At 43.6% G+C, this 13,012-nt stretch overlaps 1 protein-coding gene across 1 annotated transcript; it reads left to right on the forward strand.

Annotated features, from left to right (window-relative positions):
- Nucleotides 1-5,229: 5,229 nt before the first annotated feature.
- Nucleotides 5,230-5,751, forward strand: LOC147632862 (uncharacterized). The gene has a single exon (XM_086807048.1). It carries the CDS (start codon nt 5,230-5,232, stop codon nt 5,749-5,751), a length of 522 nt encoding a protein of 173 aa, XP_086663174.1.
- Nucleotides 5,752-13,012: the final 7,261 nt, after the last annotated feature.

Genomic DNA, 13,012 nt, shown 5'->3' on the forward strand with positions numbered 1-13,012 from the left:
CCTCTGGAGCTCCCTCTTCCCCCTCCTTCCGCCTCCTTGGAGCATTTTTGCATGTATTTTGTTTTGAGGTGAATATCTCAAATATACATCATTAAAAACTAGAGTTTTTCATAGCCAATAACTTGTTCATGCACGAGAAATGTGTTGCCTATCCATATTTATGAGTCAACTGCCCCATATTTGTCAATTATTATTCATATTTAAAACTACACGGTCCTTCATTTTTGCCTATCTTTTCTCTTTTTATTTTGCTTTATTTTTCTTGTTATTTACAACATGCTTGCTCACCCTCATCTTTGTCCAGATGTCATCATCCATATTTCAAGGATGAATTCCCCTACAAAGGAATATGAGGATTCGGATTTTGCATCCCTAGAGTTGGAAGCCTCTAGAGAGATCAACACCACTTGGCCAAGAAAAATAGAAAGAAGAAAGTCTCCAAAGCATAGAAACTTACACACCTAAGGAATGTGATAGGTACCGTCATCAACAAGGATGTGCCAACACCCTAGGGCAAGGTCTCCTTCTGTTAACCACTCTGGTTAACATTACTTTTGAAGCGTGGCTATGCTCATTGTAATCTATCTTTTATAACTGTGCAAAGCGCTTAATGATATAAGAGACATGGGATGACCAAGCTTATGGCTTGTGTACTGCCAGTCATAGGAAAGAGTTGTACATGAGCTAGAAAGACTAGTTTTGGGCCCCCAATTGTAAATGGGTGGCTGGCCATTGTAAACTATGAGCTCTTAAATATAAGACATTTGATGAAATATGAAAAGGGACAATCCCATTAGTATTATTTGAGTTTTGCCTCTCTCTCTCTCTCTCTCTCTCTCTCTCTCTCTCTCTCATGAGCTTGTGGATGTATGCTTGCTTGTTGTGCTTGAATGCTTGATTGTTGGTGTGTGCTTGTAGGGATAGTGATGATTTGGCTTCTCTCCTTCTCTCTCGAGTGAAAGCATGTATAGGTGGTACCAAAAAGGAGTGTCTTGGACACTCCTTTTAGCCACCCCTTCGGGAGGAGAAAGAGGCTTAAATTTGAAAAAGAGGTGGGCTTGAAAATGTAACTGAGCATTCATTAAGGGATTGGCATGCCCATTAAACGCTTCTGAATATTCTCTCTCCTCCACTCAGTCTGCACTCGTCCTGCAATCCGTTGGCCTGCCGTGACTCTCTCTCTCTCACTCTCTCTCACTCTCCACCTCTCTCTCTCTCTCTCTGCCATAGCCTCTGCTTCCTGCCTACACAGAAGGGCCTCTCTTCCCGCTTGAGCGCAAGCTATATTCATTTGTACTATCTTCCTCTCTCCCTCCCTCCCTCTCTCTCTCTCTCTCTCTCTCTCTCTCTCCATGAAGACTACAGTTGTGCTTTAATGGTCTTCTTTGCACAATAACCTCAGCCTCCTAGCTCCCTCATAACTGGCTCCACATGGAGTCTCATAGTGTACAGAATGGCAATATAGGCTCCGTATATCTTCCCCCATTGTCTATCACACAACACATCCCGAGAGAACTTCTGCCAGGTCTTCGAAACTAGTGAGGTGCAAAGAAGAGGGAACAAAGAAGCATTGAGAAGAGGATGGCACGTACGTGCGAGGATGGTGCATTGATGAGCGAGAGGCAAGGAAAATCTGCAGATCAGTTTCTCAGTGCTGGCGCAAACAAACAAACGGGCTTTCCGAGGGCCTTCAAACAAAGATTCTACAACAGCTCCTCCATCATCCAACGTTCTCAGTGTTGTAGCACATGTCAGAGACAGTTGAGAGACTCATTTTCTCTAACATTTGTCATACATTATCTGAGGTGAAGACACCCCATTCAAATAACGAGTTGTTTTTAAAGCGGGCTACTATCGTGGCATGCCTCAATGGCGCCTGGTGTTGACAATCAAATGAGTGGTAGAGAAGTTGCCAAGGCTTTAGGAGTTCATTGAAGGAATGTCATTGCGGCCAATTTTCGGCTGCAACATGAAGTGGAGGAAGGGTCACTTCCCTTGGATTCTTGTCACCGTCAATTGCATAGGGCAAGCACCATCACCAGTGAAATCAGGGAAATCGTGTTTCAGTTTTGGTCGGTGGAAACTCGCATCTCCCCAAACAAGAAAGATGTTGTTCGAAAGAGGATAGGAAAGAGTGCGCATGTACTGCATCCAGTGCATCTACTCGATTTGCCTCAGGTATATCACTGTGTTGTAAGAGCTACACAGTTTCTCGCATATGATTGATAGTGTATCTGGATATGCTCTTCTATACGATACTGATTTCTAAATGTCAGTGGTTTAGAGTGCTTGACAGTACTAAAATTTTGTATGATAGGGCACTAGAGTGCTTTACCATGCTTGCAAATGTTTGCAAGTGCCTCACAGTGCATTACAATGCCTAACCATGCACTATAGTGCTTTATGAAGCTTTACAATCGATTTCAGATGCTTCTGAGTGCTTCATGGTGATTCCAAGAAATTCCAAGTCATGAGTGCATCTTAGTGCTTCTGAGCATTTTCAAACCACTTTTGAGTACCCGCCGACAGTGCACTATATTGCTTAACCATGCTTTATAGTGCTTGATATACTTCTTCAAGTGATCACAAGTGCTTCTAAGTGGTTCATAGTGGTTCCAAGTAATTTTATGTCATTCCAGGTGCATCTAAATGTTTCTGTGTGCTTCTAAGTGCCTTTTGTTGCTTCTGAGTGCTTAATAGTGCTTCAAAAAGCTGCCCGGTGCCGGAGAGTTCTTCCAAATACTTCCAAGTGCTTATGCTCGTAATGGCTTAACAGAGCTTCAGAAGTGATAACAGGAGCTTCTAACTGCTTCCAAGTGCTTCTAACTGCTTCCAAGTGCTTGTAAGTGCTTCCAAGTGCATCTAAATGTTTCTGTGTGCTTCTAAGTGCCTTTTGTTGCTTCTGAGTGCTTAATAGTGCTTCAAAAAGCTGCCAGGTGCCTGAGAGTTCTTCCAAATGCTTCCAAGTGCTTATGCTCGTAATGGCTTAACAGAGCTTCAAAAGTGATAACAGGAGCTTCCAAGTGCTTCCAAGTGCATCTAAATGTTTGTGTGTGCTTCTAAGTGCCTTTTGTTGCTTCTGAGTGCTTAATAGTGCTTCAAAAAGCTGCCACGTGCCTGAGAGTTCTTCCAAATGCTTCCAAGTGCTTATGCTCATAATGGCTTAACAGAGCTTCAGAAGTCATAATAGGAGCTTCTAACTGCTTCCAAGTGCTTTCAAGTGCTTGTAAGTGCTTGTAAGTGCTTCCAAGTGCTTGTAAGTGCTTCCAAGTGCTTGTTAGGGCTTCTAAATGCTTGCTAAGTGCTTGCTAGTGCTTCTAAGTGCTTGCAAGTGCTTGCAAGTGCTTCTAAGTGCTTGCTAGTGCTTCCATGTGCTTGCATGTGCTTCTAAGTGCTTCCAAGTGCTTCTAAGTGCTTGCTAGTGGTTCCAAGTGTTTGCTAGTGGTTCTAAGTGCTTCCAAGTGCTTCTAAGTGCTTGCTAGTGATTCCATGTACTTCTAAGTGCTTCCATGTGCTTCTAAGTGCTTCCAAGTGCTTCCACATGCTTTACTTGCTTCTAAGTGTTTTTTGCTAGTGTTTCCAAGTGCTTCTAAGTGCTTCCAAGAAATTCCATGTTATTCCAAGTTCATCTAAATGGATCCTCAGGCTTCTAAGTGCTTGCAGGTGCCTGAGAGTGCTTTATAGTGCTTTACAACCATTTACAAGTGCTGCCAGATGCAGAAAGTGCTACTAAGTGCGTCTAAGAGCTTTACCCAATGAGTGTCATAGCTTTACACTGATTGAAAGTGTGTCATAATGCTTACCAATGCTATAGGTTGCTTCAGAATGATTTATAATGCTTGATAGTGTGTCTAAATTTGTCTTCTTTGTCACAGAGGGACTTCTATATGCGGTTCCAAGTGGCTCATCCTAACATAAGGATCTCCCTCAGATGTTTTGAGGGTCTAAAGCCATACTTCGTATGCAAGTTGAAGGACCGCACCACTTGTTGCTGCTGTGAATACCATGTGCAGCTTGTCTACTTCAAGGAAGCTCTTAATCAGATATGCCAGGGAAGCGCCAGGGAAGATATGGGCTACATGGCCGGCCATGCAGTTGCAAGTGCCTTGTTTGCAGTTCTCATGATGGAACAGCGCAATGCACGGCCTCCAATGCCACATTTCCAAGCTTAATAGACCTGTGGGAGTCTGTATTATGCCCAAAACCCATTGACTATGCCGCCGTAGATAATGTCTTTTGGGTACATGCCAACATTGTGGCATCAAACAGATCTCCTTGTGTCCACATGAAAAAAGCGATGACACCTCTATGATGGCTGTCAAGCTTTTTGACGATGTTCCTACACAGGAAGTGGATGAGAACGGTCAAGCAAAAACTCGAAAAGATCTTGTTATTCGCCAAGTCAGCCCGAGGACTTTCACTTCCTTGCTTCAAAGCAAATTGGGAAACTTCATCAAACACAATTATAAGTACAGATGGCAAGCTGAACAATTCAAAGAGTGTTTGGATAAATTTCTAGATGATGTAGTGGTGTCGGTAGTGGATTTTGTAGAGAATTACTCCTTCACGGTGCAGAATAAAATTTAGTCAATGCATTGGTATTCAACTCAGGTGACAATCTTGGTCCACATTTCATACCTGCATGATGTGCTTGGTACCATTCGGAAGACAACCCACTTCTACATCTCTGATGACAAAATCCACGACACTTTGTTTGTGCAGCACTGCTTTCTTTTGCACAATGAGTGGCTGAAAGCTCAAGGATGCAGTGTCAAGCGACACTGGGTGTAGTCTGATGGTGCTGCTTCACAATTCAAAGCAAGGCGCCTTTTCTATTTTGTAGCCCGATACTTCAATATGACAGGTATTGAGATGATGCACAGTTTCTTCGCACCTGGCCATGGGAAGGGCGAGCACGATGGGGCTGGTGTGGTGCTCAAAAGAGCTCTCACACAGGAGTAGCTGAAATGTGATGGATGGGTGTTACATAACGCTTCAAGTGTGGTGGCATTCCTCAATGCAACCCTCAGGAAAGAATGTCCATTGACAGGGAAGAAAGTCGATCGTAGATTCTGGGAGGTCAAGCTCGGTGATGTAGACAGAGATAGAGAGTGGGATTGCATGCGGATCAAAGGGTCTCGATCCTTCCACTGTGTCAATGGCTACAGTCAATCAGATATGTAGCACGGGCTACGGTGCAGACCATTGTCCTGCTTTTGCCATGTGTGCATGAAAGGCCAATGGAGGAGATGTCTAAACAAGGACCACGTTGAGAGGTGGCAGTACTTGCGAATACAACCGATTGTCAATGTTCAAAACGATGGAGAAGCATTCAGCGATGATGAGTTACCAGGAGCCCCCATGTATGCTGGCCACCATGACGACCTAAGTGATGCCTTGATGGTTGGCCATAACTTCGCAGTGAATGCAGAAGAGCCTGGTGCAGACTTCTACATCTTGAAGTGCACTAAAACCAAGCGCTTGACCATCAAATCCGAAAGGGATGAATGGCATAACCGTATTCAAAAGAACTCATTTGTCATTGAGGGACTCTTCTACGATAAGGTAAATGGCCAAGATGACACCTACGTTCTTTTGGATGACAAGCCCCCTGCTTTTATCTACTCCCACCTGGTGCGATGCATCAGGTTTCCGATGTGCTTGGTAGAAGGTGAGCCTAATGTATATGAATTGTCAAATGATGTATTTGAACAAATCTATAATAGCATGCCCCCAGAGGAGAACTTGTAAGTTCTACCTTTCAAGCTAGCACAATGCGTCCTCCTAAGAAGCACTATTTCGCACGTTCAACTCTTTGATAGCACTTTCAGTAGTAGACAAGCACTTTAAGACCACTTGACAAGCACTTCGAGTACCTACACAAGCACTTCTAGGATCTACACAAGCACTTTCAGATTACTTGAAAAGCACTTTAAGTACCTAGACAAGCACTTTAAGTAACTAGACAAGCACTTTCAGACCACTTGACCAGCACTTCCCAAACAGTTGAAGTACCTACACAAGCACTTGGAGGCCACATGGTAAGCACTTTCAGACCACTTGACCAGCACTTCCCAAACAGTTGAAGTACCTACACAAGCACTTGGAGGCCACATGGTAAGCACCTGTCAGGTACTTTTAGTACCTAGACAAGCATTCCAGACCACTTGACAAGCACTTTAAGCACCTTGACAAGCACTTTCAGATTACCTAGCCAGCACTTTCTAGTACCTAGACAAGCACATGTTTAGTACTTTCAGACCACTTGAGAAATTCTTGTCAAGCACTTCAGTACCTGGACAAGCATTTTTAGTATCTAGACAAGCACTTTCAAACCACTTGACAAGCACTTCAATACCTAGACAAGCACTTTCAAACCACTTGACAAGCACTTTTAGTGTCTAGACCAGCACTTTTAAACCACTTGACAAGCCCTTCAGTACCTAGACAAGCAATTTCATACCATCACTTTCTTAAGAGTCCACAAAATGCAACCACAGTATAAACTAAAGAAAATGACACCAGATCGACACAAAATTGTTCCAAGGTCAAAACCATTTTTGTTTGTATATATGTCAAGGAGTGTTGGAAGTTAGCCACACAATAAAGGCACGGTGTCAGAGTACATTAAGCTACACAGTAAGGGCATGGTGTCATGGCAGTGAAGGGGCTACAGGGGCAGTCCTCTGTACAATGGGAAAAATGCCAACAAAAGCACTTCTAATTTGTTGTTTTACTCTTTGGATGCTTATACTTTCTTTCTTTAGGATCCAAGTTGGGGGTAATTTTCGACAACGTGGGGGCTTCAATTTCTTTCATTTCCTCAACTTTGTTCTGCACGATTCTCCAATTCGACCATTGCAAGGCATCATCCCTGACATCAAAAGGGCACTCTTTGACAGTTTTTGCTCTGTCAGCACTTTCTGCCCACTGCAACACAAAGTCAGCCACATCCTGTTTCAGAAAATTTTCCCACTGCCCCTCAGTCTGCTTCTCCACTTCAGGAAGGATCACATAGCATGCAGGATCATTAGAGTACATTTTATACAATGCGTCATCTAGCACAAGTGTATTTGTCTTATTGAATTTCGAGAAAAGATGCCAGAAGGTATCCAGGTTTTTCAAGAACATTGGCCTAGGAGGATTATCAAAGCGCCAAGTGCAAACATGGCAAGCGGTTTGCGACAGCCATCCACTCATGCATTTCTTGGCTTGAGGCAGGCACTTATCCATGGCTCTCTGCATCCTGGTGTACATAATAGGTGGTGTTCTCATCCTCACAGACTTTGGAAAAGTACAACGTTGAGACATTTGGGGGAATCTCTGTCATCCTGCGCTTATCGTGCATGCACAAAAGAACCTTGTTGAAGTCAACAACGACTGCCACGTCTCGAGAGTCATTGAAGCGTCGAAACTGATAGCGTGGAGGACAGTGCTCAATGTGCTCTACCTCATCAGTGGTGGGTGGTAGGGTTTTCGAGCCAACAACTTGAATTTTAACTACATGCACAACAATTAAGATGGTCAAGACACGCACAGACACTGAGACAAAGGACTTATATATTATATTGCCGCAAAATAATGCGACTTGCATGAGCAAAAAGCTACAAAATTGCAAGAAGCTAAAGCTTCTTGCATGCTCGGGCTTTGGGGAAAATTGGGTTAGTACTTTTCTTGGGTCCCGAAGAGGCCCATCCTCCACCTGCCTTTTCTTCTTCTTCCACAGCTCTCCTGCAACAAATTGGAGAGTTTTTCCTTATCTGGGTCCAACTCCTCTTCAGTATGTACACCTTTGTCGACGCGGCTTGGCTCTCCAGTTGGAGCACTAACATGACTTAATGTCTTAATGACATCAGTACCTGGGATAGCAATAGGAAATCAAGTTAGGAGCACAGGTAGTTAATATAATCACAATGATCATGGATAATCATGTCTGAGGATAACATGTTACAGCAACCAAAATTACCTTGTGTGATCTCAGAACCAAGTGTCTCCCTCAGGATGCCTCCATCACCAAGCACCATGCATGGACAAGGTGGAAGCGGCTGGGTCCACCCCCTCACCTGAGAGACATAACAGACAATTACTGTACATATCAAAAGTAGCATGAATCTTGTCCTATGAAAGAGGCATGCCTTACCTATGGACTCCTCATATGCATTCCCAAGTGCCCAACATCTTGCTACAAGTGGTATCTCCCACGAACAGTCCAGAACAATGCACTTAGGCTCAGTCGCACAGATAATGGAAAAGCAAAAGGGGTGGTACTTGTGGGCACATGGTAGATAATAAACGCCGACCGCATGTTTGCTTGACAGTAGCTGGCCCCACAAGATCCACCAATGAGGACAGTGTCAACACCTAGGACAGACTTGGCAGGTGGGGTAGGCACTAGAAGGGCTCTCCCCTCTCTCTTCAAGAAAGTGCATGCCTCCTTCATGAAGGAAGCCTGTCTCCTCAGCTCACATAACACATGCTCCATTTCCTCAACCGAAGCCTGCACATAATGAAAAACAACCAGCCATCAGAACTTTCAAGCATGTGTAAGTGGTTTGAGCACCTGTCAGTGGTCTATGCAGTGCCCTAAGGTCTAAGCACTAGTGAGTGGTCTAAGCACTTGAAAGTGGTGTAAGCACTTGCAAATGATGCAACCACTTGCAAGTGGCTCTTCCAAGTGTTCTAAGCACCTGTTAAAGGTCTTAGAAATTGTATGTGCTTTGTGCTTTTGCTAGTGTTTTAAGCACTTGCAAGTGGTATGAGCAAAGCAGTATGAACACTTGCAAGTGGTCTTGAACTTCGCTAGTGGCCTAGGCACTTGCAAGTGGTATAAACACTTGCAAGTGGTATAAACACTTGCAAGTGGTCTTAGAACTTGCAGAAGGCATGAACACTTACAAGTGGCCTTAGCACTTGCAAGTGGTATGACCACTTGCAAAAGATATGACCACTTGTGCAGGTGGTCTTAGCACCTTCAAGTGGTCTAAGCACTTGTTAAACTTCTAAGAAGTTGCATGATTTCTATGCACTTGCTAGTAGTGATGTAAGCACTTACAGTGGTATAACACTTTGCAAGTGGTCACAACACTTGCAAGTGGTCTGAATACTTATGAGTGGTCTATGAACTCGATGACCTCTAAGCACTTGTTGCAAGTGATGCAAGTGAAACAAGCACTTGCAAGTGGTGTACATGCTACACCACTTTCAAGTGCTTGAATCACTTGCAAGTGCATATATCACTTGCAAGTGCTTGGACCACTACTTAAAGGATAGAAAAGTGCTTGAGTTTTCAAAAGTACCTGCATAGTGGACACCTCCTCCTTCATCTCTGCAGCAGACGTCACAGCACTAGAAGCTACTGAGACCACCCTCTCCAGCACTCCTATCTCAGCTTCCTTCTTCAAAATGAGAGCTTCATTTTCTAGGGAAGATGCTTTTAATATCTCTATGTCTGCTCTAAGTCTCTCCATCTCTACTATAATCGGGGTATAGGCCGAATAGGTGCCTTCGTTGCGTAGCCACAAATCCCTCTTCTCTGCTAAGACCAATTTAGCAGAACCAACCTTCGCTTCAGCAATATGGGCTTGCCCATCAAGATCTTCAGCAATTCTACCTAACCATTCTATGTATAGGGACTAGGATGCAACCTCAGTCGGTTTTGCAGGGTGATTAGACACTGTCAAGGCGTAGGAGTCAACAGCATGCTCTGTTTGTCCATATAAGACAGAAACACCGTAATCGGACATGAACTTGCTCACTTTGCGATTCAAACCTCCCCGTTGAGCCTTCACATTCTCCAAGACCATACCACCCACCACAGCCCATGCAATCTTGTGACTTTCGGGTTGAGCTTTAGCAGCTGCACAATTCTCAAAGGCAAACCCCCTAGCAAACTTTGTCATTAGTTCCCCATTAGAGGGGCAGCTTGGTACACTTCCTGATACAAAAGATGACAAGCGTCGTATAGGTGATCCTGCACCATATGCAAGAAGACCTTTGTCTTCTTCTTTTCGGGAACTTGAAGACAGTCAGCCACTCCTCAGGTGGCAAATCCTCGACAGTAAGGTCTTTGGGCAGCTTGCCCTCCATGCTCAAAGCATGCAACTCAGCTGCTGCTGAGTAGCAAAAACGGGAGAGCTTGGGGTACTTAGATGACGTTGTCAATAAGAGAACAAGCAAACGTTAGCTCTCAAGGGGAGCATGCATTGACAGGGAAACAATGTGCAAACAAAAGCCAATGGAGGAGATGTGTAAGAAGGATATGTGCGCATGTAGCAGACCTGGAAGAGGAGCACAATACCTTTCCGAGCGGACTTTTCTGTTGGGGGGCCGCATGTTGTCTGGGAAGCTTCACCTTGCTCTAGCATCGGTGAAGGGGTCTGCACGACTGAGTCAGCATCCGCAAAGGGGGGTGTTCTTCTTGGGGGTGGGATCACTCATCTCTGCGCACGCGGCTGTGAAACGGTGAAACCGTGAGTGATTCGAGGCAACAGAGGTATGAATGGGCAGGAAGCTCGCTTGGTGAGAGGGAATGCAGGAACGGAGCAAAGGGAGAAGAGGAGTAGAGGGAGAAGGGGGGCGCGTGCGACAGGCCAAATCAATGCATGCTTTAAAGAGGGTGGCCCAATCCTTTTCATGATGGCCCACTATTTTCCATATTACGAGAAGGGGGCGCCAAATCATTGCATGCTTTGAAGAGGGTGGCCCAATCCTTTTCATGATGGCCCACTATTTTCCATATTATGAGAAGGGGGGCGGCCAAATCAGTGCATGCTTTGAAGAGGGGGCCCAATTAATTTTATGATGGCCCACTATTTTCCATATTACTAATTTTAAAAATACTAAACTTCCCTCCTTTTAGGGGCTATTGGTGGTACCACCAAAAGGTGAAAAAAGTGGTACCACCTATACATGCTTTCACCCTCCCCTCTCTTTGCTCTCTACCAAGTCCTTTTGCATGCATGTGGCATGGAGTGAAGGTTGAGCTTTCCATAGCTCCCTCCTTCTTGCTCTCTACCTAGCTGTTGAATCTCTACTTGGGTGACACAAGTAGAGGTGGAGTGAGCCCCTAGCGGCTTCACATCAAGGAGTTAACCCTCATTATGGTTGGCTAATTGCACCTCTCGAAAATTGACCCTTGCATGTTGTTTCTCTTCTTCTTCTCCCTCTCTTGTGTGCAAGGTAGTATGTTAGGAGTAACTTGAGTGTGTTTCCATTGTCGAGCTTCTATGCACATTGTGGGCATCGGTGCTTTGATTCCCAACAAACAACTCCATGCACCAAGCAAGGATAGTGTGATGGTATTACTTGTGAGGGTGGTTGTTGTTGTTGGTTGTCAAAGAAGGGGTTGGCTTGATGGCCCCAAATGGGCTCCCATAACACCATTACTAGAGTGAGAAGACAGAAAAATTGAAGAGAAATCATTGCTATGTTTTTTTTTTTGTAGGGATGCACACAAGCGTTGCATGTAGAAGGCCTTTAGGTACAAGGATGAATGCGTGATACATAAATAGCCCATCAATATGGAGGGGGATTCTTATATATTCCCTCTACATCTCCCTCTCTCTATTTTGTTCTTTCCCGTTGTCTTTATCTCTCTCGTCCAATATATATTCCCTTCAATATCTCAATGATCTAGGACTCTCTATTTATTCATCTTTCTTAAATGTCTTATCATGCGGCTTTCTTGTTCTTTCAATTATTCTCATACGTGACAAGATAAAATAATTGATTGCACAATGTAGAATAGGTAACACATTTGAATGACTTCTTTTCATTTAGCTTGCACAAATAGTTGAACCATACAACATAATGCATCATTGACCAAACCACAATGCTTGTTCTGAGGACCCCTTCATGGTTGGACTATTACCCTCCAAAAAAATACAACCAATGGATACACAGTGCATTTTACTATTTCACGTACAAAAAGTAAAACCGGATCCTTTAGCGGTGGACATCTTGAAGAGAAAGCATTTCTCTTCAAGCCCACCTTGTCGTGGGGAAGTGACTATTATGGAAAAAAGGAAACATGCATTTTTTTAATAGCATAAGAATGTTTTCATATCCATCACCTATCACCACAGCTTTCATTCTTTTCTCAAAAGCCACTATTGTCATAAATCTATAGGCAAGTGGTTATTTTAGTCCAAAGTCACATTTCTAACTTACCAAAAGCCACTCATTTCTTAAAATTTGTAGGTATCTACCTTTGATTTTGCACAAGAGAAATCATATCCCCCAAGAAGTTTTTGAGTTCTGTTTCTCCCATCTCTCCTTTATTATCATTTACAAAGGAGTCTACTAGCACTTGTCGTGCAACAATCATTTGAATTCTCCTAGGCCCATCACTTCTATCCCCCTAATCCCTGTACAAACCCGTTTTCTAACTCTTTGAATAGTTGCACGTGATTTACCAGCTTTGATTTCATGCTTATGTTCTCCCACATGTAGCAACAATCTGGGCTATCTGGTAAAATATAATAGACCATACAAGTGCAAGGCTCCACACAAAAAACCTTTTTTTTGCAGTAGTGACATCTAATACTTGTTCTTATCTCCTTTGTAAGAAGACCCTCGTTAACTTATTTATCCAAATAACCACAAAAGAAAAAACCATTATACTTCTTATTGTTTAAAAAGTATGGACATGTTATCTAATGACATTGCATCGAACCTAAGCAATAACTAAGATGCACAATGCAACTAATAGACATATTGGTCCTATGTGGCCTTGTCCACAGATGAGCATCGAATTTTTGCTCCATTCCAACGGTTGAATACTGGAGGCAGTTCAAAAATGATATCTCCATTGTAAGTCCGAGGCAGTTCATTCACTGGATAAAATCCAGCAAAATTCTTTATCAAACTCTTCAAGTGAGTAGCACCTACACTCTCTAGAATCCAAGGAAGAATGTGTTTTGTGTGATTCCTTTTCTTTTCATCTCCACTAGTATCATTCACATAAGCACCCCCTCCCCCCAGCCTTGATCCCAACAAAACTTCCTTTTTCAGA

This window comes from Cibotium barometz, chromosome 13 (assembly GCF_041138505.1).
Source record: "Cibotium barometz isolate CiBa-2024 chromosome 13, ASM4113850v1, whole genome shotgun sequence".
Taxonomy (NCBI): domain Eukaryota; kingdom Viridiplantae; phylum Streptophyta; class Polypodiopsida; order Cyatheales; family Cibotiaceae; genus Cibotium; species Cibotium barometz.

What these genes read in the sequence shown, in the direction of transcription:
- LOC147632862 (XM_086807048.1), top strand. Translation starts at nt 5,230, where the DNA reads ATGAAAGGCCAATGGAGGAGATGTCTAAACAAGGACCACGTTGAGAGG.